The 24,419-nt window shown below is 43.0% G+C and overlaps 3 protein-coding genes across 4 annotated transcripts in view; 1 reads left to right on the top strand and 2 right to left on the bottom strand.

The window, feature by feature from the left end:
* The window catches only part of LOC144093432 (sodium-coupled monocarboxylate transporter 2-like), an 82,563-nt gene extending 75,009 nt beyond the window's left edge, over nucleotides 1–7,554 (bottom strand). Inside the window, exon 1 of the mRNA XM_077626801.1 lies at nucleotides 6,856–7,554. Within this exon, the coding sequence (XP_077482927.1) occupies nucleotides 6,856–7,197 (342 nt within the window). The 5' untranslated portion in view covers nucleotides 7,198–7,554. The remainder of the gene's footprint in view (nucleotides 1–6,855) is intronic.
* LOC144093436 (ubiquitin-conjugating enzyme E2 Z-like) overlaps nucleotides 1–24,419 on the top strand; it is a 59,825-nt gene that overhangs the window by 19,250 nt on the left and 16,156 nt on the right. The gene's annotated exons all lie outside the window — the stretch shown is intronic.
* Nucleotides 11,570–24,047, bottom strand: LOC144093434 (carnosine N-methyltransferase). Of its 2 annotated transcripts, none has more exons than XM_077626802.1 (7): nucleotides 23,910–24,047; nucleotides 22,422–22,635; nucleotides 21,417–21,565; nucleotides 20,480–20,620; nucleotides 18,450–18,628; nucleotides 17,542–17,762; nucleotides 11,570–13,568 (listed from the first exon to the last, which is right to left on the bottom strand). In XM_077626802.1, exons 1-7 carry the CDS (start codon nucleotides 24,002–24,004, stop codon nucleotides 13,401–13,403), a joined length of 1,167 nt encoding a protein of 388 aa, XP_077482928.1. In that variant the 5' UTR covers nucleotides 24,005–24,047; the 3' UTR covers nucleotides 11,570–13,400. The 2 variants fall into 2 exon arrangements, with proteins under 2 accessions (XP_077482928.1, XP_077482929.1); XM_077626803.1 differs by having other exon boundaries at nucleotides 12,970–13,568; nucleotides 23,785–23,911.

Below are 24,419 nucleotides of genomic sequence, written 5' to 3'. Positions count from 1 at the left end.
ATTTTTTTCTTCGCGCAACCATCATCCCCAACTATAATGCCCAACGGCGCTTGACGCTTTGTGAAGAAAGTACAGTAATATATTTTGCACACATGTAACATTAATTTTCTGTGGGCTATGTCATTTCATTATGTTGCTGACTTCATTTTTTTCTTCGCGCAACCATCATCCCCAACTATAATGCCCAACGGCGCTTGACGCTTTGTGAAGAAAGTGCAGTAATGTATTTTGCACACATGTAACATTAATTTTCTGTGGGCTATATCATTTCATTATGTTGCTGACTTCATTTTTTTCTTCGCGCAACCATCATCCCCAACTATAATGCCCAACGGCACTTGACGCTTTTGTAAATAAAGCACAGTAATATATTTCGCATGTTTCATCAGCAATTTGTGGCAAGACCTGTTACATTGGTCAAAAAGGACGTTATCTGAACATGCGATTGAAAGAAGACGAAAAATTGCCCTCATGATCAAAGTCCTCACATCTGGTTGACCACTGCCTGGAATATGAATGCTGTAGCCCACTTCATAAGCAAGCAGAAATTTTAGCAACACAAAAGGAACGACTTTCACGCGAGGTCATCGAGGCTTTTTTACATTTTTAGGCGGAGATAATCTTGTATACGCACACCATCAATTGCTCCGAATGCGAAAGAACTAAATATATCTCGACCACATGTAGCACTAGTTTACTTCTGGTGTTCCTTGACTGTGACAGCGATGTTTTCTAGATAGTGTATACCATGTGCCTTGTTACTCAGCTTTTCTCTAATCAGTTGAATATCTTGCCCAGCGATATTCATGTTATCTTTTTGGTCCCCACCTTTTCCTCCTTTTCTTTTTTAGAAATTTTTCACGAGGTGGGTTCATATTCCGTGTTCTTCCAATAAAGATTTAGTTACGAAACAGCGCTTCGTAGCCTCGCACGGGTACAAAATTGTCGACCGATGATTATACCTACCCTCACCGCTGTGGCTCAGTGGTTAGGGCACTCGACTACTGATCCGGAGTTCCCGGGTTCGAACCCGACCGCGGCGGCCGCGTTTCGGTGGAAGCGAAACGCAAAAAGGCGCCCGTTCGCTTCTTTCGTTCCCTCTTTTATCCCTTCCCTTACGGCGCATTCAGGTGTCCGCCGATATGTGAGACAGATACTGCGCCATTTCCTTTCCCCAGAAACCAATTTTCAATTTTCATTTAACCCGCCGCGGTGGCTCAGTGGTTAGGGCGCTTGGCTACTGATCCGGAGTTCCCGGACTCGAACCCGACCGCGGCGGCTGCGTTTTTATGGAGGATAAACGCTAAGGCGCCTGTGTGCTGTGCGATGTCAGTGCGGGTTAAAGTTACCCAGGTGGATTAAATTATTCCCGAGTCCTCCGCTGCGGCATCTCTTTCTTCCTTTCTTCTTTCACTCCCTGCTTTATACTGTTTCTTACGGCGCGGTTTGGGTGTCCGTCGAGATGCGTGAGACATTTACTGCGCCATTTCATTTCCTTTCTTTCCTCAAAACACATTTTCAATATAACTACAAGCACGAGGCAACGGCCTTTAAAGCTGTTCAAGTGAGCCGCGCGCGCTGCAGTCTCCTGAGCGGGAAGCAGCAAACAGCTTGCCCGGAAACCTTTCTTATCGGCCTTCAGAGAGGGGGTCAAAAAATAAAATGTCGACGCTGTAAGCAAACAACTTGAAAGTGGCCACAAGTATGTACACACACGAGGGGGCGTCCGCCGGCGTTTCAGTGTCTCGCCGCTTTTCGAAAAAAAAAAATGAGTATCCTCCAAGCAACATCCTTGAAGCACAGGCGGGATCTCGAGTTGAAAAGGAAAGCGTACGCCCGACAGGCACTTTAGAGAACGCTCGACGAGTTCACGCCCTCGCATTCGATGTCTGCTCGATTACTTTAATCTTGTAGCGAGAGGTCACTGCGACGTGTATACTACATCTCTCAGTGGATGGCTCATAAGAGCCTGACGAACAAGAGTTGATAGAACCCCAACTTTGTGTTGAGCAAACAACGCGGAATTAAATATCCCCAACGTTCCTAGGATATATTAGGCAGGCGAAATAGGCCTTTTTTTAATCTACCGTTGCCGAAAAACTAAGAAAGCAATGTATTAAAATAAAACATAAGCGTAGGCATTTAACAGGAAACCTCGAAAGTAGGCTCAAGGCATCATGGGCAAACTCTTCCTGTTTCGCGGATGTATTATGCGAATAAAGCTAGCTTATTCGTGACACTAGGCTGCGCTTGTTACAGCTACACTGTGATGGCTATTTCGTTAATGAGATAAATTACAAGTGCCGCAAATGTGAACGTCTTTTTTCCTTTTTATTTCGACATGAGGAGCTGCATTTACAGACGCAAAACGACAAGCACAGAATAGAAAAAACCCGCCGCGGTGGCTCAGTGGTTAGGCCGTTCGACTACTGATCCGGAGTTCCCGGGTTCGAACCCGACCGCGGCGGCTGCGTTTTTATGGAGCCAAAACGCTAAGGCGCCCGTGTGCTGTGCGATGTCAGTGCACGTTAAAGTTCCCCAGGTGGTCGAAATTATTCCGGAGCCCTCCACTACGGGCACCTCTTCCTTTCTTTCTTCTTTCACTCCCTCCTTTATCCCTTCCCATACGGCGCGGTTCAGGTGTCCAACGATATATGAGACAGATACTGCGCCATTTCCTTTCCCCAAAAACCAATTATTTACAGACGCAAAACGACAAGCACGGAATGGGAAAAAACCCGCCGCGGTGGCTCAGTGGTTAGGGCGCTCGGCTACTGATCCGGAGTTCCCGGGTTCGAACCCGACCGCGGCGGCTGCGTTTTTATGGAGCCAAAACGCTAAGGCGCCCGTGTGCTGTGCGATGTCAGTGCACGTTAAAGTTCCCCAGGTGGTCGAAATTATTCCGGAGCCCTCCACTGCGGCACCTCTTCCTTTCTTTCTTCTTTCACTCCCTCCCTTATCCCTTCCCATACGGCGCGGTTCAGGTGTCCAACGATATATGAGACAGATACTGCGCCATTTCCTTTCCCCAAAAAACCAATTATTATTATTATTATTATTATTATTATTATTAATTGTAAAAAGCTCCTTTATTACTCGGGCGCTCGTACTAAACGTAGCAAACGCATCGATCGTCATCTGAACCACACCAGCGCAACGTCGCAGCCCTTCCGCATCAACCAAAATGATGACGAAATATGTATCCTGCCATCGCGCCGTTCGTTGCAGGTTAAACAATTAAACAGCGAATAAATGAATGATACCGGACCAACTGACCTATTATGCGTTCAAATCGGCCCTATGTCCACAGCATAGCATCAATACAACTGATATCGTTCGGGACAAATCAGTCACTGCCGCTTGCCTTGATTTGTCCATAGCCTGCATTTTTATTGAAAACCTGCATGGCGTTTCTGGCCCACTTGATTGAGTCCATTTTCTCTCTCTCACCGCTTCCTCTTTTCACTTCACTCCCTCTGTAGATTAATTTAATTGGAATTATAAGTACACGGCTGACAAATTGATGTCCGGTTTATAACCTGATTTCTCGTTTTGTGTAACGCAGCAGGAACAAAATAAATCCCACATTTGTGTTTTATTCATCTTTATGGTCCTAAATTAGGCATTACTATATACTTCAGAATGTACCTAAACAGACTTTAGCTATGGATCAAATCAGCGTTGCATCACGTTGCGTACTGTATAAGCGATCGCTTTATGAAAGACTTCAATGCAACTCGGAGAGACTGATCGCACTATGACAGGAACAGTTTGCACATACGGTATGAATGCACTCGAAGGCTAACTATCGCAAAAGTAAAAACCAAATTAAACAACGCGCCCCACTCTACCGGAGGATAGGCACCTCTGACCCGGCATCATTGCTCCCAGGGGTTCGGTTCGGTCACCCTCGGCTGCACCGCTCGGCGTCGACTCACTTCCGCGGTGGCGGCAAATTCGAAATCAATATTTCGTACAGGTCGAGCATCGAGGTCAGGCTTTCGACCCTTAAACGCGCAGACAGGTATATATATATATATATATATATATATATATATATATATATATATATATATATATATATATATATATATATATATATATATATATATATATATATATATATATATATATATATATATATATATATATGGTTTGGTTTGGTTTGGTTTATATGGATTTAACGTCCCAAAGCGACTCAGGCTATGAGAGACGCCGTAGTGAAGGGCTCCGGAAATTTCGACCACCTGGGGTCCTTTAACGTGCACTGACATCGCACAGCACACGGGCCTCTAGAATTTCGCCTCCATCGAAATTCGACCGCCGCGGCCGGGATCGAACCCGCGTCTTTTGGGCCAGCATATATATATATATATATATATATATATATATATATATATATATATATATATATATATATATATATATATATATATATATATATATATATATAAAGAACGGAAGTCTGGGCAACTCCGGTCGCAAAGATGAGTTTACGCAACTCGGATAAACTTCGACGTCCTAAACTGCTCAGCATTTTTTATAACTGCAAAAACGGTTAGTACAGCTACTTTTTTTTTAATTCTAAAACATTTCTTACAATACGTTGTTACCATACGCACAACTGTGTTTTACTTGTGTCTGCTGTTTGCATTCAAAGTTACGCGTTTTATTTATTGCGAACCGTGATCACCTTCTGTTCTCCCCTCTTGTGTAATGCCCCATTAGGAGCCCTTAATGGGAAATAAATGATGGAATTAAGAGCTCAGCATCGCGTTGGTCGGCTGATGCGTACAAACAGAACATGTTCACTTCACGGGGCAATGTCGGTTGCTTCTTATTTTCAGGGTATCATCGACGCAAAAGCCGCGCGCAGTTTTCGAAGCCGGAGACAACGAGATGAAGAAACTCCTGGTAGAATTCATTAAGCGCACGCGATATACGCATTGGACAGCTCGTAGTAACGAACAGGATGTGGCCACATTAGAGGATCATTAGAGAGAAGACCTTGGCATGCCTGAGCGCGTCATAGATGCTCTTCTGACGTCACATCGCAGCACATCGAATTTCAAGCATGACATTTCACTTCTATCAGCTCAGAGCGACAAACCACAAAGCAAAATAGGTAACGGTCCGACCAGTTAGTGCGGTTCCTATATAAAGATGGTCTAAAGAGAGTCTATAGACTTCTTATAGACTCTATTGCCTTTCTAGATATTTTTCTACTCATAGTCTACAGACTGTCTATAGACAGAAGCCTACTAAAAGTGTATGGCCATAAATCTATAGAATTCTACAGGATTTGTATTGCCTACAGACTGTTCTCTAGGGTTCGTCTATAGAAAGTCTATAGACTTCATACACAGAAGTTTATGGACAGTCTATAGGCTGTCTAAAGAAGTTTTTGAAAGGGTTCAGCCCCTCTCGAGTCACGAAGCCAATCCTGACGCCACTCCACAACGCTTCGTCCGTCAGTAGTCTTCACCGGAAGCTCGGCAGCTACAGTTGGTGGTGTAACAACACGTGTTGTTAGCCCGAGAATTAATTTTTTGTTTTTCCTCGGAAAAGGGAGAGGAATAATGTACAGCGACTACGACGAAGCAGCCCCAGATAGTCGGGCGGCGAGAAATGAAAATCGAATCTAGTGAGGCATAAGAAATATCGAATAAGCTCACGGGGCTTCGAAGCCCAAATAATAAAAGACTGGAATGACTAGAGGGCCCATGAGTCATCGTTCAAAGAAAAAAAAATTGGAAAAGTGCGAAATTTCAGTAAGATACTCGCCTCGATAAAAAAAACAAATCGAGAGAGAGAGAATTGCACACGTTAGCTAGAGCAGACCTCTCTGGCTCCGCCCAAATGTAGCCACCGCCTCTCTTTTCTCATTAATTCTACTTCATTCTCGTCACGAAAGGCGTCTTTGCTCACAAGAGTACCGCGCAATGTCGTCCTGACGGACGTCATAGTGATCGCGAGCGCGCCTTGCCACAGGAGAGATGGCGGGAAATTTCAGAAGGCGGATGTGTGGGAGCGCCGGCGCGGGTTTCGCCCAAAGGGAAAACGAGCTTAGCCCAAGTTTTTTTTTTGCCCTGCGACTGCGGCGCGCGTTACTACCCCTAGGCCGTAGCCACCCGCTCGCCTCTGGGTGGCAATCGATTTCGCCCATTGGCCAAAATTGCGCAACAGAGCGTTGGGCGAGGAGGGGGCTCTGGCTTCGCGAGCGCGCCTCGGTAATGTTCGCTTCACCGCAGCCTTTGCTCAAAGCCACGCGTTTTCGAGGATTCCGGCTCCCCGCAGGCCACTGTCGCCATGCGCCGCAATTGCCGACGCTTCACTATTCCTTCTTTTTGCAGCTTATTATATTGCTCGTTTAGATCGCTCGTTTCAGATAGCTTGTGCAATGATCGATACCAGGAAAAGGAGTGTGTTCATTACAGAACAGGTGGAGACATTGATTATTTCCCGCTTCTTTTAGTTCTGATTACGCCGAAGCTTAACACGCTTGCACGAAGTTCCGGTTCAACGAATACATATAGAGTTAACTCTCATTAACAATTCTGCTCGGAGCTATGCATTAAAAATCGCGGTGAAGTAACCACAACAACAAGCGAGTTCATACATTTAAATAGTGGCCGATACAGCAGCGCCGAGGATTAACACGGCTAACAGTCGCGCAGCGTTGAACATATTGCATATACCTAGCATATAACAACAGTAACGTATAGAATACATCTTCGTGTCAATGGTAGCGCGCAAATCACACTTCCAAGTACGGCATGGGACTAAATCAAATTAAGATCACATCGACGAAAAAAAAAACGAAACACGAGAAAATAGCGATCAAAGCCTGCTTACCGCATTGACGCTTGTCATTTGTAGGTTGTAGAGCACCGGCAGGAAGAGTTCGGCGGCAATCACATTAGAGAGGGCCAGTCCGAAGATGGCCACCCAAAACTGAGTTCCCTTGTAGTACATTTCTGACGGATAGCCAAGCACCGTGGTGGCTGACTGGAAGCTCGCCATCAACGACATGGCCACGGGAAAAACACCCAGCTCCCGGTTGCCCATCAGAAATGTTTTGTTCGACATTATACGCCGATCGCGGATGGCGAAGTAGATGCCGATTCCCGACGAAACGCACAGCATCAGGCACATCACGGTGTAGTCTGTCGCCGTAAACTGCGGCACGTCATCCATTATCGGGCAGGTCTTTCTTCGTACTGAGGCCGAAAACGGACACCTAACTTGGCAGTGCGGACGAAAGCGGCGAGTCCGAACAGGTCGCGGACATCGGAGTCAGAAATGTCAATGAACTTACTAAGGTTCGCCAAGATGACCACCTTCACCGGCTTCTCCACTCGAAGACGGCTGGCAAAACCGGATCGACGTTGTAACTCTGCTGTCAGTATCGATTCGGTTTCAAACACGCATTCCGACACCGGACATAGCGACGTGAGCAGATTGTAATGCAACCTGAGGCGACGGACGGTAAGCGTCGCGCCGCGCCGGGTGAACTTCGTGTGGCGCGTGTGGCGAGTGGCTTCTGCTCGTTCTGAATCAAGCTGCTGTAGCTTCGACTTGAACGTGTCTTGTACCGACGTTGACTTTTCATCTTCCAACAGTTTCGGAACTGAAATACATTTCAACTAAACATTTACCATTTATTTTGCAATAACAAAAGCTGTCATAAATTTATATCTAAGTGTTTAATAATTTTATAAAAGGTTTAAGACTGAAAGCGTTTTGTTTATAGCATGTGTGTATTACACAATGTTAATGAACGACAGTTTCGCTTTCGGTTTTAGTCACCGTCGCACTGTGGTCTGCTGCAGTGTGCTTCTGTTATGAGCTACACCAAGTAAAGCATTTCCTTTTCATAATATATAGTAGAATATAATATCACATGCATCAGAAAGAGTTAATTTAGATGATGAATCACTTTCTGCTGTCGTTAACCAGAGAACAATAAATATATATCTGCAGGACGTCCTCTCGGCTTTCATTTGATATCGCGTCATCCTGTGGACGTACTGAATATATTTTCTCAAGTGATCCTTTCCCCAGCCTCATAAATTCCTCCCACTATCGCAATCTGCGCTTTAGAGAACCTTTTTGACGCCTTTCCATGACATTAAATTGACCACCGCATGTCAAATACTGAAATTGTGAAAAGACTTTTTTTTTTTTATTGTCGCTTCGAAAGCTCACTGGGTTCTACCCAAAGAACCTTAATTGCATCTCTTTTTTTGTTGCCAGTGGTCCATTACTTTACCGATGAATAAAAAAAAATTGACGGTCGATATGCTTATAGTTAGGCCAAACCCACGAAACACATAACTTCTATAAAACGTCTTCAAACAACTTAAAACATTCAGCAACGTCGAACTCTAAATTAAAACGTTTAAAAACATCTCAGCAATCGAGGTTTATCCACAAACGATTTAAAAACATACTGACAAAAGAGTTTTATTCACAAACGTTTTAAAACATAGACAAAAGAGGTTTATTCACAAACGTTTTAAAAAACTTCTCTAAATATATGTTTTCCACCCAAGGTATTAAAATTTCTTCGACGAGAAGTTTACTGGGGAACGTTTTAGCGAGGTTTTTTAACCGCAATTTGTTCCGAACGTATCTTTGCATGTATGTCCAAGTACTTTTGACACAAGCAGTCGGTATAGATGTGAACTAACGCCACAGTGAACCTAAGTATAGTCACATGAATTTTTATGCATCTTTTATTTCGGTGATTAGTGACGACTGAGCTAGTCATGTACATGGCTCAGCGCCAATTAACATAGAACAATTGCGCACGACTGTTAGGGCAGCAGGAATGTCCACGCAACGAAAGTTGCAAATAGCATCCTTCTTCGAAGTCAGTATGCAATAAGAGTAATATAAGAGCAATATAGAGTGTGCGTTGGACATACCGTACGTAGTAGAGCCCAAGACAATTTCTATGACTATGCTGGTTTCAAGATCCACGCACACCGCTGGAAACAACTGCTGAGGTGAAGCTGCAGCCCGTGCAAAGCAAGCATCCTGCTACTTCCAGTTTTAATGCCAAGCAATTGAGTTTTATTATTGGACACTTATATAATAAACTATGGCAGAGACTGATGAAGAGTTTTCTTGCCTCATTTGCATGTGTATTTATGCTGCAAAGGGCAGCTGCCTGCCCTTTGCAGTTCGAGCTATACTGCACATATCTGAGCAAACAAAATCTTCAGCTCAAAAAAAGCATGAGCACTAAACCTAATAAAATCCCACTGGTTGATTTTAGAGGGTTCTAAATATATAGCATACCGATCTTGAGTCTATAGGCTTCATATAAGCAGCCATTTCCAAAAAAATAAATATGTCTAAGAATGCTCTTAATGAGTTCTTACGAAGAAGTTTTCTAGACCTTTTTTGGCGAAGCATGAGCAGGCATATAATACCTCTTTTGGCCTCATTGTCTACAGAACATCTGAAAGTAGATTTCTTCTAGACATTACCGTATACTTATGCAGACGCTTGTTACATGTTGCATAGCCCTTCTTGTGTTTGGTGGGAAATGCAAATTACGTGCGCTAGCATCTCAGTTTTCACTTCTGTTCTGGTACTCGGATCCATCGTTCACGGATCAAAGTTTTTCGGATAGCAATAATGGGTTAATGGCCATATATGCGAAACTGGTCATTCTCTACTTTACATTAATAGATCCCTGGGAGTCCTCATATTCTGGTGCAGTGGTGAAACGATGCGATGGCAGGTGCTGCCATCGATGGGGCTTGTAAGGCCCAGGTTGCTTCTTGACCAACCTCTCGCGACCAATCATTAATTGAACTGCCACCTGCCATGGCACACACACATGGCAGGTTGCCCACAATTCGATGGGCAGACTGCCACAAAGCAGGCTTTATACGAGCAAACAAACGACGACTAAATGCAGGGAATGACCACTACAAGTGCTCGTACTAAAGGTACTCATTACCGTTGATCATTACAATGTCCTCAGCTTGGGCAAGCAGAACGGCACGCTTAAATTTAAGTGTAAACAGAAAAACACTTCAAGTGGAGCCTAATTGCTTTTTACACGGCAAATAGCTCAAATTTCCTTCAAATTATAATTTATAATTGTGTCATTTTCACTGTCTTACAGAAATAATGCTTCATAAATTTATATTCCACTAGGCCTGCAAATCTGTGTAAAATTAAGCCAGGTGCATATGAGACAACGTTGATCTTAGAATGCAACTTGATATATTTCAAGTGAGGTTCAATCGGATGTTTGTGCCATACCTGACAAATATCTATCCTTAAAATATGAAAGAAGGCTCATACTGAGGGCATCTCTCTGGACATTTGCTCATTTTGCATTCAAGATGCATGAAGAATGTCCTGTGCAAATTGCTGTTCGGACTACAAGAGTACATCCCCAGGACATTCAATGTTATCAGAGCATGGCTTAGCAATCAGTCATACAAATTAACACCACAGTGTGGTAAAAATATCAAAGTATTTAAGGACTCTGGCAACATCTAAACCATTGGATTTACTGGAAATCAGCAAAAATAGAAACAATGCTACATGTCATAGCATGGTGCAAAGATGCAGAAGGCCGGGTCACAGGCACCTTGTCATGCTCAAATGCTGTGATGCACCTTGCATGATGTACTAACTGAGAAAAATGCCAGTAGCCTGGCTAAGGCGTTGTACTGTGAGTAGCTTTAATACACAGAGGGAACCATGAACACGGTAAAAAGGAATTTAAATAACAGCAAAGGTTACTTACAGTGATGCTCCACAATATTCCTCAGCTTGTTGTACTTGATAGTGTTTGAGATGCTGATTATGCCTAATGAAATTATCAAATTGCCTACAAAAACTGCACTCACAAGAAAACACTGCCACATAGTTCTAGCTTTGAATGACGTGCTTCTTGAGCACTTTTCTGTCAACTTCATACAAATGAAGCGAGCTTCCAGGCAAGTTTGTTAAGCAATGCTTTTAAAAGAAGGTTGATCGACTGAGCAAGATTTATAGAGCAGAATGCTCCCACATGAACAAAAGCATAGAACTAAATGTTTTTTTGTCTTCAGTGAAAACAAATCATAGCTCAAGTACGCAGGAGCTGAATAGCAGCAGACCAAAAATCAAGTCAACACAAGATAGTGGTGCCACTTAATTCACGTGCACAGGTGGTGCCTGATGGCACGTGACACAAGCTTCTCACCCTACACTTTCCAAAATGCATGGAGGGGTTTGTCTTTTTTGCTACCAGATGCCTCTAATCTGCGGGAGGCTCAAGACATGCGACACTTGGGTCATGCAAGCGTGTGCTATGAAAGAATGGCAGACAATCTTATGGACTGTTTAGTTGTGTTGTCATTTCTTTCTTAGAGCCAGCTGCATTCACCAAAAATACCAAACTGCAAAAAAATAAAACCTACCTGTTTTTTATGAAAAAGTCAGCAATGCTTTATTTTGCACCACTTAGTACCCCAATGACAGTGCTTCATAGTTATTGACTTATCACATTGAAAAGATGCAATAGTACTGTGGGACAAGAAAATGCAAGCATTACTCAAGTTCACATCACCACATTTTTATTCCATTGACAGAGTCCTTGTTAAGTGCTCACAAGTTATGTTCAAGCTCGTAGAGGTCTGACCGAGAGAAAGAGAAACCACAAAATATAAGCACCATGATGGCAGCTTTTCAATAGACGGTGTATATTACAGAACATATCTGTGGCATATTTTGTAAAATTAGGCCTGATTCTATATCAGACATCTTATTTAAGTGACTGAACACAGACAGTGGTCCTGTCCATATAGACCGGCAATGACAGTAATTAACTGCATTTTCGTGCATGGATAGAATTAACCCAGCAACACAGTTTTACAGGAAATGACCAAGTGAACTTTCAATGCTGCAAATTTTTATTAACCTACCAGAGACCAAACAGCTCGTCACAGGCAGTTTTCACTACATAACCTAAGAAAATATCACAATCAATTACAATGCTCTATCTTTTGACAATGGATCAAACAATGCTGTTAGAAAAGACTACAGTTTACTTACAGTAAAGAAGAAAGAATAAATCTGTATTAATGGGTGCACCACAAACCGGCACTGCTAACATAATGGCTGATATCATATATATAACTGAAGAAGCTCTGCAACCCTGAGTATGTCCTCATGGAATCTAATGTGACCTGTAGCTAAGGGAACAATGCCACTTACAATAACTGGCTTTTTCATTCTGTGTACACCACAGCAGGCGTGCATCACTGCCAGGCACAAGTTCTTTGCACAAACAGCTGAAGTACTTTTTGCTTATGCCCACTCTTGTTGAGTCAGACTCCACCTGCTCCATCTCGCAACATACTTGACACTGGCAATTTTTTTTTTATTTATATTCTCTCTGGCAGAGGTATCAGCCTGGTCTGCTATTAAAGGGCAACCAGGCAAGAACCACCAGAGAGAAAATACAGGAAGCTCATGAACTCATGAATGCTAGCAGAGATGCTAGAGATGAATGCTACTTGCATTTTTTGCAAGCAAACCATAAATACACAACCGAGACAAGTAGCTTTACAGCAACTATGCTTTACAAACAAAGCAGTAAGAACACAGGACCTTTTTTCTTATTTATAGAACGTTTTCTCACTGTGGAACATCATCCCTTTGCTATCAAAGGCTATGAAAGCAACAATATGTACAAATGCTGGGAAGCCTTATCAATGTGGACAAATGGTACACCTTTGCACGGTACCACTCATGCTTCTGTCCCAAGGCAATTGACATCTGTTCAGCTGCGTACTTTGGCATTAGCTACAGTTAGATAAAACAAATCTTTTGCATTATGACTGCAGTCTCGTCTTCAGCATGTGCGATGGTTACGAACCCCTTTTTCCCCCGCTGACAGCATGAGCAAGTAAAGAATTTGTGCATGTCTCAACAAACACCAACACACTAGTCTTCAAGACAGACAAGAAATACAGGAAGCTTTTACTGCATGTGAAATTTTAGAATCTTTTCCTCTTGCGAGACAACAAAAATTAACCAGCTGCTTTTGCTTACATCCACTGTTTGTTTTAAAAGCCCTGTGCTGGCCCTCAAGGAGCAACTTAATTAGCACGGCACCTGTGTTCATAGATTCTTAAGAATGCCTTGAATTCGTCCGATTTTGCTAATAGCTATTTCACTCACAAACAATGCCCAAACCCAAACAAGACCTGCATCAAATGCTAGAATTTACTTTGCATTCCTTTTCTATCCACCCCTTTCTTCATGTGCAAACTTACAGACAGACGTGTTGATCAAAAGTAGGAATAAGTTTCCAATCAACCAATGTGTTCCTAAATGTACAAGTGCTTGCGTTCAGTGTTCAGGTGGCCGGAGTTCCTCAATCAGGAATCAACACTGTCGCTGTCATCAACCTCATTGTGAAATGCATCGGTCATAGCATCGGGCTGCTCTGGCGATTTCTGACACACAAAGAAAACACTGCGGTACTCGTAACGCATCATCGAACGAGGATTTTGGGTGTACGGCGTAGCAAGCCCCGTTTCTTCTTTCTGAAAATAAAATAAGAAAAACAGAGAGTAAAAGATCGAGAAAGAAATTAGACCCACTGAGAAAAACAAAGGTGGATTAAGGTGACCAACAAGGTGTAATCTAAAAGAAGAGAGAATAAATGAGCAAAGTGATCAATGAATATAAACTTATGCATAGCAATATGTTAGAAATATCATGACATTGTGCATTAAAAGTAATATAAAACACTCTAAGTCCCCGAGCTTTGCACATTCCCTTTCTTGCATGTTTAATCTGCTATATTATTCTATACCTAACATATATAAGCAAAGTTGACAAACACCTCATTTAGGTTTAGATTTAATTCAAGTGTATGTTTCAGACGGAGCCTGTCCTTTTTCAAGAAAAAGAACAGGCTTTGTCTAAAACATCGATCCGAAATAAATGTCTACCTGAATGAAGCGTTTTACAATGTTGCATTTTACCTCTAGCAACCAAGTACGCTTATTTCCATATGCCTACATATATAAAAGATCGGTCCCTTGATCGAAACATGAACTGAAATAAAATGCTTCCTTCAATAAAGCATAACTATTTACTTGTTTAGCAGCCAGAGATGTTATATTCTCACAACCTATGTGAGAAAACACACACATGCACGCACGCATGCACGCACAGAGTCGAACCTCGTTAAATGAACCGGTTTATAATGAATTAATGGATATAATGAACGAATAACAATTCCCCTTGGAAGTTTGGCCAGCATGGGCTATAACGAAGCTATTGCTACAGCGAACTAATTGTTGCCGGGCCCCTTCAACTTCGCTATAGCAAGGTTCGACTCGCGCGCACCTGTGTGCATGTGTGTGTACTGCAATTAGTTACAACGCTGAAATTTGCTTCCAAGAGAACTAGAATGGCCAACTACACCCAGATTCTTGGAAACGAATTCCTATCTATCTGATATATGTCCTTTCAGTCAAAGCTAGCATCCTTCAAATCAAGAAAACATGTTTTGACCAGGCACCACATGCTATGAACAGTGAAATTACAGGAAATTCACTCAAATATAAAGTGTGTGTGCATGTGTGTGTTGTGTGCATTCCAGCGTTATGTCCTGTGCCTGGAGTTTTCCCACTGGACATCCTTATGAACTCCGACTCATCACGTGCCGAACGCACCTATGTGCCATTTTTGTACCACTTTTTTGTCCTTTTTTTTTCTTGCTCTTCTTTCGGGTTTTAACTCAGGTGCATTGTAGCAGCCTTTTCACAACACATATAAATGCTGGCCTGGAACAATCACGTACCACTCTGATGGTAATCGGTCCCCAGTCAAAATGTCAGTAAACCCTAGTTATGTTTTTAGGCATGTGTCTTAACACATGCCTTTATAACATGAACAGACAAGTAGGGGGAAATGAAGAGCTCACCATGGCACACACATGCACGCATGCAAACGCACACACACACACACATTACCAAGCTTCTAAGAAACACAAAATATCCTAGTCCAATGAAACCAGCTGTGATCTCTTGCGTGTTGCCTGGCCTAGTCTGCAGTACATTTTCGTTCTCCAAACTTTATTAATTATTAAACAGTAATCAGCTAGCTTTTAATTCTTTGTTTCAGGAACAAAGTGTAAATAAAGAAGTTGTATACCGTCTTGAAAAACAGTTGAGTTAAATGTTTGCACCAATCTGCCATTTATGTAGTTTTTTTACTGGCCATAAACCATAACTCACACAATAAAAAAAGCTTGCACGTGACAACGGTGCCACTTCAACATCCAGAGATGTGTCTCAGAGAACAAAATCCGCTTTTTTCTAGACTGTCCTCCCAAATGAGGCTTTGTGTGTGCACTGAGACAGAGATGTGAGCCAGTAGCTGGCCACGTCATAGCGTTCTTAGAAGGCCAATAAATAAAGCTATATAAATTGTACCTTGATGAAAACAGCACTGCTAGCTGTTTTTCGGGACGACCTATAACTTCTGCATTGACATTTTGTTCCTGTAGCCAATAATTAAGAAGTTAGCTAATTAGTCCTTTCTATATAATCAACTCTGAAAAGCGATAAAATACTGCAGTCTAGGCCACGCGGCTCTGAACAACCCTTGGTTGCTTTCATTAAGCAAGGGTTCTCTGTCGTTTTTAAAAGTTCGGTTACATTTAGCAGGGACACCTGGTATATATAAAACGATAAGTCACTGATACCAATGACCACGAATAAAAATGGGATAGAAAGTGGTCAGAAACATAATGGGTGCATAATCAGTGCAGTCCTGAAAAATAGGTGCCAGGCAGCGATCAAATCAAATATAAACATGCCTGCAGATTAAACAAAATCATTCACCTGGCTGCATTCAGCTATAGCGATGCCACTAATCCAATTCATGTTTCTACATAAAGGGTTTTTGCAAAGCCTATATTCATTAACTGGCTACACATTCATGTCACACCTCACTCTTGAAGAAAAACACATGCAACTGTTCGTATTTGAATCTGGCTTGGCAGTACAAGTAACTGCAAAAAATTACAGGACCCACGCAGTGTGAAACTACTAACTATCCCAAGAATTAGGCATTTAGCATAAAGCCGAGGGGTAACTTCACGCACAAGGTGATTGTAGACACAACTATACTCTGAACCCTTTAACCTTGGGAAGCATTCATTCTGGAGAGAAAAAAAACAAGTTCGTTTCTTTGTCAGCTACACAGTTCTGTAAACTTACATGGCTGAAAATATGTTGCAGTGAGCAAGGAACAGCATCAAAAGAGTGCTTTGGTTCGAAATAAACTTCAGTACCTTTCACGTTTTAGCCTGGTAACAATGGTCACCAAACAATTCAATCACCCACCACAAAGAGAGGCCATGAACATAGTAATTGCCGCCATCATTTACCGACAGAGCAGTGCAGTAGTTTTTACAGTGACAGCTGTAAGTGCCCTTTCCTGGGTTTTGCGTCATGGTATAGTAGTAGTAGTAGTAGTAGTAGTAGTAGTAGTAGTAGTAGGCAGGTATAGCGACAGCAGAGGAATCGCCAATCGAAGGATGGTTACCGCGGAAGGAGGGTATGGCGAGAGAGTAAGAAGGCGGCAACCACGGGATCCACTTAGAGAGTAGTTACCCTAGAAAGAGCAGGAGGGACGGTGAGAGTGTCGGAAGGAGTAACCAGAGGGTGGTTAACATGGGAACCACCTGGAAGGTGGTTACCATGGAAGGAAGAAAGTATGCAAGTGCATAAGGCACAAGCAGAGAGTTGCTGCCATGGAAACCACTCAGAGGGTAATTAGCCTGGAAGGCGGAGAAAGAGGAGCGTTACCCTGGAAGGAGGAGGGTATGATTTGGTTTACGGGGTCGAACGTCTAAAAGCGGCCCAGGCTATAAGGGACGCCGTAGTGAAGGGCTCCGGAAATTTCAACCACCTGGGGTTCTTTTAACGTGCACTGACATCGCACAGTACATGGGCCTCTAGAATTTCGCCTCCATCGAAATTCGGCCGCCGTGGCCGGGATTGAACCGCGTCTTTCGGGTCAGCAGCCAAGCACCATAACCACTGAGCCACTGCAGCGGCACAGGAGGAGGTTATGGTGAGAATGTAGGAATGTGTAGCCAGAGGGTGGTTACCACAGGCAGAGGGTGGTTACTGAGGATAGAGGAGGAAGAGTAATGCAAGAGTGGAGGAATGCAGCACGGTCCATCTACGACAGCTGCTGCATAATACGCCACGCCGGTGGCGCTGTGCAACAAAAACGGTGGAATGGAGAGGAAGGGTAGTCAAAAAAGGAGCATGAATAGAAAACTAAAAACACAGCCTAGAACTATACAGACAAGAAGTCGCTCGCATAATCTCTACCTCAACATACAGCAAAACCGCAATATCTTAACAGCTGTCACTGAATCTCTCGCTACAGAGTGGTAACTGTTCTGTCAAATTTTTGTTCTTCACTCAGCAGCATGCTGTTTCCCTCCTTATGCCTGCAACAACCTTTTGTTTGAGTAAAAAAACTAACCAGGAAAACAAAGCCCATAGCAAGGATAATGTGCCGGATATCTTCATAGCTGGGCTCGATGGAGTCCTCATTGGGCAAGTCCGCATAGTGGTAGAGTAAAGGGCCCAGGTTGATCCAAAGGCCCCCCGGCCGCAGGATGCGCGCTATGGTTTCTATGTACAGTACAACGTTGGGTGCCGTGTCCAGGAAGAAGCACGTGGCCACACAGTCCCACTGTTCCACTGCAGAGGTACATAAAAAAACAGCCTTTGTTCATCCTAAGCACAGGGTCAATGACAACTCTCAGCGTGATGTGATTATTTTTCCTTTTCTTTCTTCAAGAGCCAAAGCTTACCACTAATCTTAGAGGTTCACTGAGATGAAAAGCTTTGGATAATTTTGAAAACCCTCTGTTCTTCAACGTGTGTCAAAATCTCAGTAAACAGGTAGCCCTGCATTTTCCCTCAGATCAAGAACGATTTCATGATCACCAGGAATTAGACCCATGAATTTTTGCTCAGTATCCGAGTCTTAGAGCTGCTACAGTGGACGCAGTGCATGCTGCATCCACTGCCTTACTATGCCGTACCGCCTGTGCTAAGCCTTACTGCAGCCGTTACATTAAGGCACAGCATAGGTGATAAGAAGGATCTTACCACTGTAGACTGAAAGCATGCCCGACTTAATTGTGACAGCGTATAAATAATATATAACCACTAATACGTAATAGAGGCTAATGGCAAGTTGTAGTGTACATATGGATCCAACAATAAATAATTCTCTGAAGTCCCTCATTGAAAAAAGTAAAAAAATAAAGAGCTGTGCTAAGAAGAGTGAATCAAGGCTAAGATGTTGCATTGCGCAATGGTGACAGAACTGCTAGGAGTGGCTTATGGAGACTACGGCTGCAGCAATGAACATATACGCACATTGTGAGCTGTACACCTCTACAAAGTTGCCAGCTGCCATAGAAAATTGTGCCTCGGGGGGCACGTCAGTGGGGTTGGCATCAGGGAAGTGGGCCACCCTGATCTGGTCGGCCGAGGACATGTGGTTGTAGTACTGGTGCACCCATGGGTACACGCTGTAAAGGTTGGTTCCCTTGCATCTGGAAGTGCGCAACGACAAGAGAGGTAAGTGGAGAGAGGAGCTCTACAGCAATAAAACTAGTTACCTGACACTGAAAACAAGATATGAAGAACAGATGAATTTTGGGCTGACATTCAGCACAGCAGCAATTTATCCATGTTTTGTTTTGCACTTCTTTCTTATAGAACAACAGCCAGTATTTTTCTGAATATCATAGCAACAGTGGAATAATATACTGCATAACACTATTAATACCGAACAATATGAAATGAAAATATTAACTATTCAGCTCTGCAGTGAAATAACAACTCATATTACCAAGCACACAAAGGTACTAGAAAAGGCATACAATAAAAAAATGACTCCTAAATTTTTCACCATTTGACACAAAGGCTTTGTAAAACAGACAATATTTATCAAAATGAACCTGTGGCACAGCAGAAGACGAAAGACACAGCAACAGAGAAGAACAGCATGAGCATGTCTGTCGTCTTTTGCTGTGCTACAGTTCATTACTGAAGCCACAACAAGCCTAAGAAGCCAAGCTAGTTGGTTTTCCATGACTACAAGATTAGCGGAAAAATTGAGGGTACAATTAAGCTCGGCCTTAAGGATATGATGCGAAAGTGTAATGGGTTGATTCCCATATATATGCAGGTCATTCTCTACTTCACATTCATAGATCCCTGGCAGTCCTCATCCCCTCATGGCACAGTGGTGCAGTGGTTAAAAGAGTATAGACACCTAACTTTTGGGTGCGTGTTTTCTTGTTTGTAATGATGCGTTAGGCATTATTATACATGGATTATGACCTAGTATTCTCCTACGACAACTAAATAATTTATAATCGCATTTCTTTCTCTTGCTGTTTTGGTTTTGGTTTCAACAGCCGAATGAGCACCGTGACATCAACGTGTGCTTACAGGCCATGTGACATATGAAAAAGCTGCAATGTAATTCCTGCTTCCACATTCGTTGTCATTACGACTCTTGAAGAAGGCTGGCTTCAGCACTGCAGTAAATTAAAACGACGAAGCAGCTATTATATGGACGTTTTTCTATGCCTCACGTGACACAAAAGCACTCTTTGACGTCACAGCCATCGTTCAGCTGTTGAAACCGAAACAGCATAACAGAAAAAATTCGATTATAATTTATTTAGTGGTCGTAGGCGAATATCGCATGGCGATTCATGCATAGTAGTGTCTTCCACATCATTGTAGGGAAGAAAACATGCCACCAAAATTAGGTGTCTGTACTCCTTTAAGCTATGAGACACTGCCCTGCAATAGCAGGTGCTACCAGCGGTGGGCCTGGTGTGGTGGCCCAGGTTACTCTTCCTGAGTGACAAATTTAAATTCCAACTGCCACGGTGGGCAGTTTGTTCACTATTCGGTGGGCACATTGTGCTCATGCCACAATTATGGTCACGTGACCTACGCTGCCCACTTGCCTCCTGGGTTACTCTCTGGGCACCACCTGCCAGAGTCATTTTTCGCTCACAACGCTGACACCAGCAATGCCAATGCCGGCTTTTCAGCGTAATGGGGCCTCTAACGCTATCGTGTTAAAATTAGACGTACAAAAGACTTAAGCGCTCATGTTGTCTCTTGTCTTCTGTACATCCTGTTTTTTGCACTAATTTTGTAGAAAATGTTTACTTGAGCAGTGATGCAATGCTGCTTTTGGCTAAAGAGAAGAAACAAGCAACAGACCTGGCTACATCTTTCATGCACTGTGCATTGCATGAGTGACGTTCTTGTCAATAACTGCTGTTGTAAAAGGTATCAGTGCACTGCTCCATTCACACCTGAACCAAGACCATAGAGCCAGCCCATATTACATAAAACCAGCCTTAGGAAGTACATACCGGTTGAGGATGAAGTTGGAGGCAAACAGCATGAAAAGGCTGAATTCATTGCCCTGGCAAACAAAACCTTGCCGAGCAATCTCATAAGCAAGCCTTCCTAGCCCAGCTCCAGGCACCAGAATGTGGATATTACCCGGCTCTCTGAAAGACATGGCAAGAGAGAGAAAAGAGAAGATGTAAATTATGAAGCATAGACCTTGTTTCACACCCAAACTCCAAATGCCCCCCCCCCCCCTTTTTTTTATTTTTGCATCTTATGCCGAGCTTTGGCTTGAGTGTAGAATTTGAAGGAAAAAATAAAACTTGTCACGGATTTTAAATCACCATGTCAGATATTAAATCTCAATCACTCGACTAGAGCGGGCTAACAGAACACTGCAAAACAAAGAAAAAGACATCCAACAGAGGCTGCTGGGTTTGAGGTGAAGCCCTCACGTCTGTGTATTGTGTATTTTCACTTGGCTTCACTTGCAGGCAGGCATCATACATAAAACCCAGCAGCCATGACAAAATTTCATTTCTTTTCCTCCAGTTAAAAGCTCAAATGCTGCGAACAAGTGCAAATGGAGGTTCTAAATTAGGCGGCATATAACGAGTTACTAGTTACTAGTCGCTCTACCACTGTGTAAATGCAAGATGAAGAGTTTATTAAGCCTGCATTAAGCCCTTAACAACAAATTCGTGAACTCTGGTAAAAAGTTCACACAACATTTATCAGAAATTAGCAACCAAAATTAACCAAATCGATAAATAACCTTTCTTAAAAACAACTACTGCATGCCAGCTGGCTACATGAAATATGCTGCTCGGAGGGAGGAGCTGCACATTTTCTGCTGTGTAACAAAAATACACAATGACTGTACTACAAGACAAACTCTTGCAGTGAGCATGCAGCCCCACACCTGACGCATTTTATTCTTCCTCGTTTTCAACTCACACTTCGTCTATCGGATAATATTCTGCAATAGCATCCAGAATTGGCTGAAAGCATGCTTTCCGCTCCTCAGCACCCTCAGAGCTCCACTCCCGAACAAACTGCTTCAGGACACCCTGCACTTTGTCCATGTCCAATGAGGTAGCTTGAACCTGCAGCGTACACAAAGTGAAGTCGGTACAAACAAGTTACAATGAAATGCTCCAGAAGCATTAATGATGCGGCAAACAGGTGACCAATAATCTCTGAGGGTAACATATGGATTTCTAGGGAAGGGAATGTAGCTGGGGATGGCAGAGAGACAGGTGGGCAGATGAGATTAGGAAATTTATCAGGAATAGAGTAGCCACGGCTGGCACAGGACAAGGACAATTGGGGATCAATGAGAGAGGTCACTTTCCGTCACTGGACCTAACCAGAGATGATAATGACTTCACATTGTGCATGCATCCACTCTCAGATTTCTCAACAATTCGACGCAATGTGGAGAATTGCTACCATGCACAATACTTTCTCAATTCAAATTTCACTGCTGTGAAGCTTTGCCACACGACAACAGGCTGCAAAAGTAAATGCAACAGAGTTTACGAATCTACATTCACAACCTAACGGAACTCGGAACGCATGTAAGCAGCAGGTTAGTGGCTCATTAAATTAGGCCCACCAATTATCAGGACAACTAAGTAGATGCCAAGGGAAGGTAAACATAGCAGGGCTGGCTGAAACTCAGATGGAGAGATGAGTTAAATTAGTTGGTCGGGATAGGGTGGCCGTAGCTGGCACAGGACACAGATAACTAGAGAGATTTGGGAGCGGCCTGCATCCTGCAGTCGATGTAATCCAACTGTGGATGATTAAGAAATTATGAATGCTAACATCCACTGCACAGTGTATAAGTCAGTAAGTTGCATCATGTCACTGTACCCCATTTACTTTCAGTTCTTGTGACGCAAGCATGTTTATTTCATTCAACAATTCCAAGATGTGTGTGAACATCGTTCACCTGACCTGATTTGTTGGCTTTACGTCATCAGAGTGGTCGGCGTTCTCAAACATGTGGGCTATGTTGGCCACCACCAATTTGAGGACCTCATAATTGTGGTCAATAGCTGCCCGCACTTCGTCCAGGTGTTGCCTGTAACTCCTAAGCATGAGCTGGTGGGAAGGCGGTAGGCTGGACACATACTTGACCACCTTGCACAACCGTCGGAGGGAGTAAGATCTGCAAGAAACATCAAATGTCCATTTCATTCGCTCATAAAGTGTGCGACTGACCATGAATGCTTACAAAACACTAGCCGCAGGAAAAAAGTCAAATCTCTTCGTGGCATGTTTCGTTGAATCAAGATGAGTGCGATGTGCAGACTGCATCTTTTGATTTTTGGATGCATGCCATTAGCTTTCTAATATTGTTTGTAGGCTCCTGCATTCAATAAGGATTTGTACTTGGTAGTACCTAGCTATATTTTTATGAGGAAAACAGTCCCCTTGCGGTAACTTCTGTAGGTTTTCCAAAGCTTAAAAGCCTAGTTGTCGGTGCAAAAAAAATAACAGATGTTTACTGGCGATCTAAATTCGTGACGTACTGCAACAACAGCAGTGGTGACAAGAACTATGTACTCTAAATTACAAAGTGGAATGCACTGTATAAGCATCAGGGAGCTGTTTAATACGTTTCAAGTGTACTTAAGTTCCGAGTGTATGCACATCCTGTTTGTTTTTTTATGAAGTTTAAGACGGCCCCTGCTTCAGGGTCAGCTTGACAAAGCCAAAAATGTGATGGCTGTAACATAGCAGATGGTGCTTCACTTGGATGCACAAGCCCTCTTTCGCATCCGAGTGAAGTGTTCCCCAAGTAAGCTACACTGACTATACCAGAAGAGCCGGTCTCGCCACGAGCTACACTTCAGAGCAAAACAAAATTCAAATCTGACTGCATGTTAACGTCAGCAATACTGCGTATGTAAACCTGCCGCTTTTCCAGCTTACTCTCACCCGGACAAAACACTTTACTTTCGAGTTTTGACAGCACTAGTGACAATATGCCATTTTCAATGCCCCACCAAAACGACTATGCGATTATTTGAAATCTTTTCAAAACCTACATGGAAAACGCTGCCATGCTTACTTTGTCGTAGAATAAACGAAGCAGCAAGCTTTTGGGCTGAACAGTGCTGAGCCGCGAAAACAGTTCGTACACGGCAATTTCATGGCAAATTACAAACAAGTCCTCTTTTAAGATTTTTCTTCTTTGATGCCACAATCACCCGCAACAGAGAGAGAAAGAAAGGCCTTGTTTTATTTGCGTGTGTAGCACTTACAAGGATCGCAGCTCATTCAACGATGTTTAAATCGCATCATTTGTGCTCACCAACAAAGAAGCGCCGGTTTTACGATCCGATCAGAATGTGGCAAAAGTGTCATGTAACTTTATTTGTGCGATATTTCTGCAACAGCGCTACAAGTACACACAAAGGGGCTTTTCTGAAGCATTACCTATAAGACCTAAAAGCGTTCACAATTCTTTGAAAGTGCTTTCGTTCCTCGGGATCGTCCACAACACTTGCGCAGCCACTACCGCCGTCGGCCATTTTTACCCCACCACTGTTATTCCACTGTGGCCAGCAGATAAACAATAAACCAGAATAAACGACAAAGCAAATTATAAAACCTTAAAAGGTTTGCACGCATTGTTTGTTAAATAACCTTAAATTTTAGCCATAACTTAGAGATGCAAGCTAAAAATAATTACTGCAGTGTTATACATTGCGAAGCGAACGCTGTTATTCGCAAGACCTACTGAACTAGAGACCTGCACACTTGGCGGGGTCCTATGAGACTGCGTGAGCCAACTTTCGTTAGCTTTTTGGCCGTTGAGAGCGCTCAGTTTACTTGTTCGTCATGATCATCATCATCGTTTGCCTTTCACATATGATTTCTCTCCTTTCACTGCCTCCCTGTGCATTCGTCCTGTCTTATTATTTTGAAACCTAGTAATTAACGATG

The sequence above is a fragment of the Amblyomma americanum genome, chromosome 6, assembly GCF_052857255.1.
Source record: "Amblyomma americanum isolate KBUSLIRL-KWMA chromosome 6, ASM5285725v1, whole genome shotgun sequence".
Lineage (NCBI taxonomy): Eukaryota > Metazoa > Arthropoda > Arachnida > Ixodida > Ixodidae > Amblyomma > Amblyomma americanum.
The sequence above is the reverse complement of the archived record's forward strand: the minus strand, read 5'-3'. Positions and strand labels throughout refer to the sequence as shown.

Excerpts from the sequence above, each read along its gene's own strand:
- LOC144093434 (XM_077626802.1), bottom strand. The coding sequence starts at position 24,004 with ATGGCCGACGGCGGTAGTGGCTGCGCAAGTGTTGTGGACGATCCCGAG. Across the intron at positions 21,566-22,421 it reads ACGTAAAGCCAACAAATCAG|GTTCAAGCTACCTCATTGGA; the intron begins GTCAGGTGAACG and ends TGTACGCTGCAG. Across the intron at positions 18,629-20,479 it reads TCCAACTTCATCCTCAACCG|ATGCAAGGGAACCAACCTTT; the intron begins GTATGTACTTCC and ends GCGCACTTCCAG.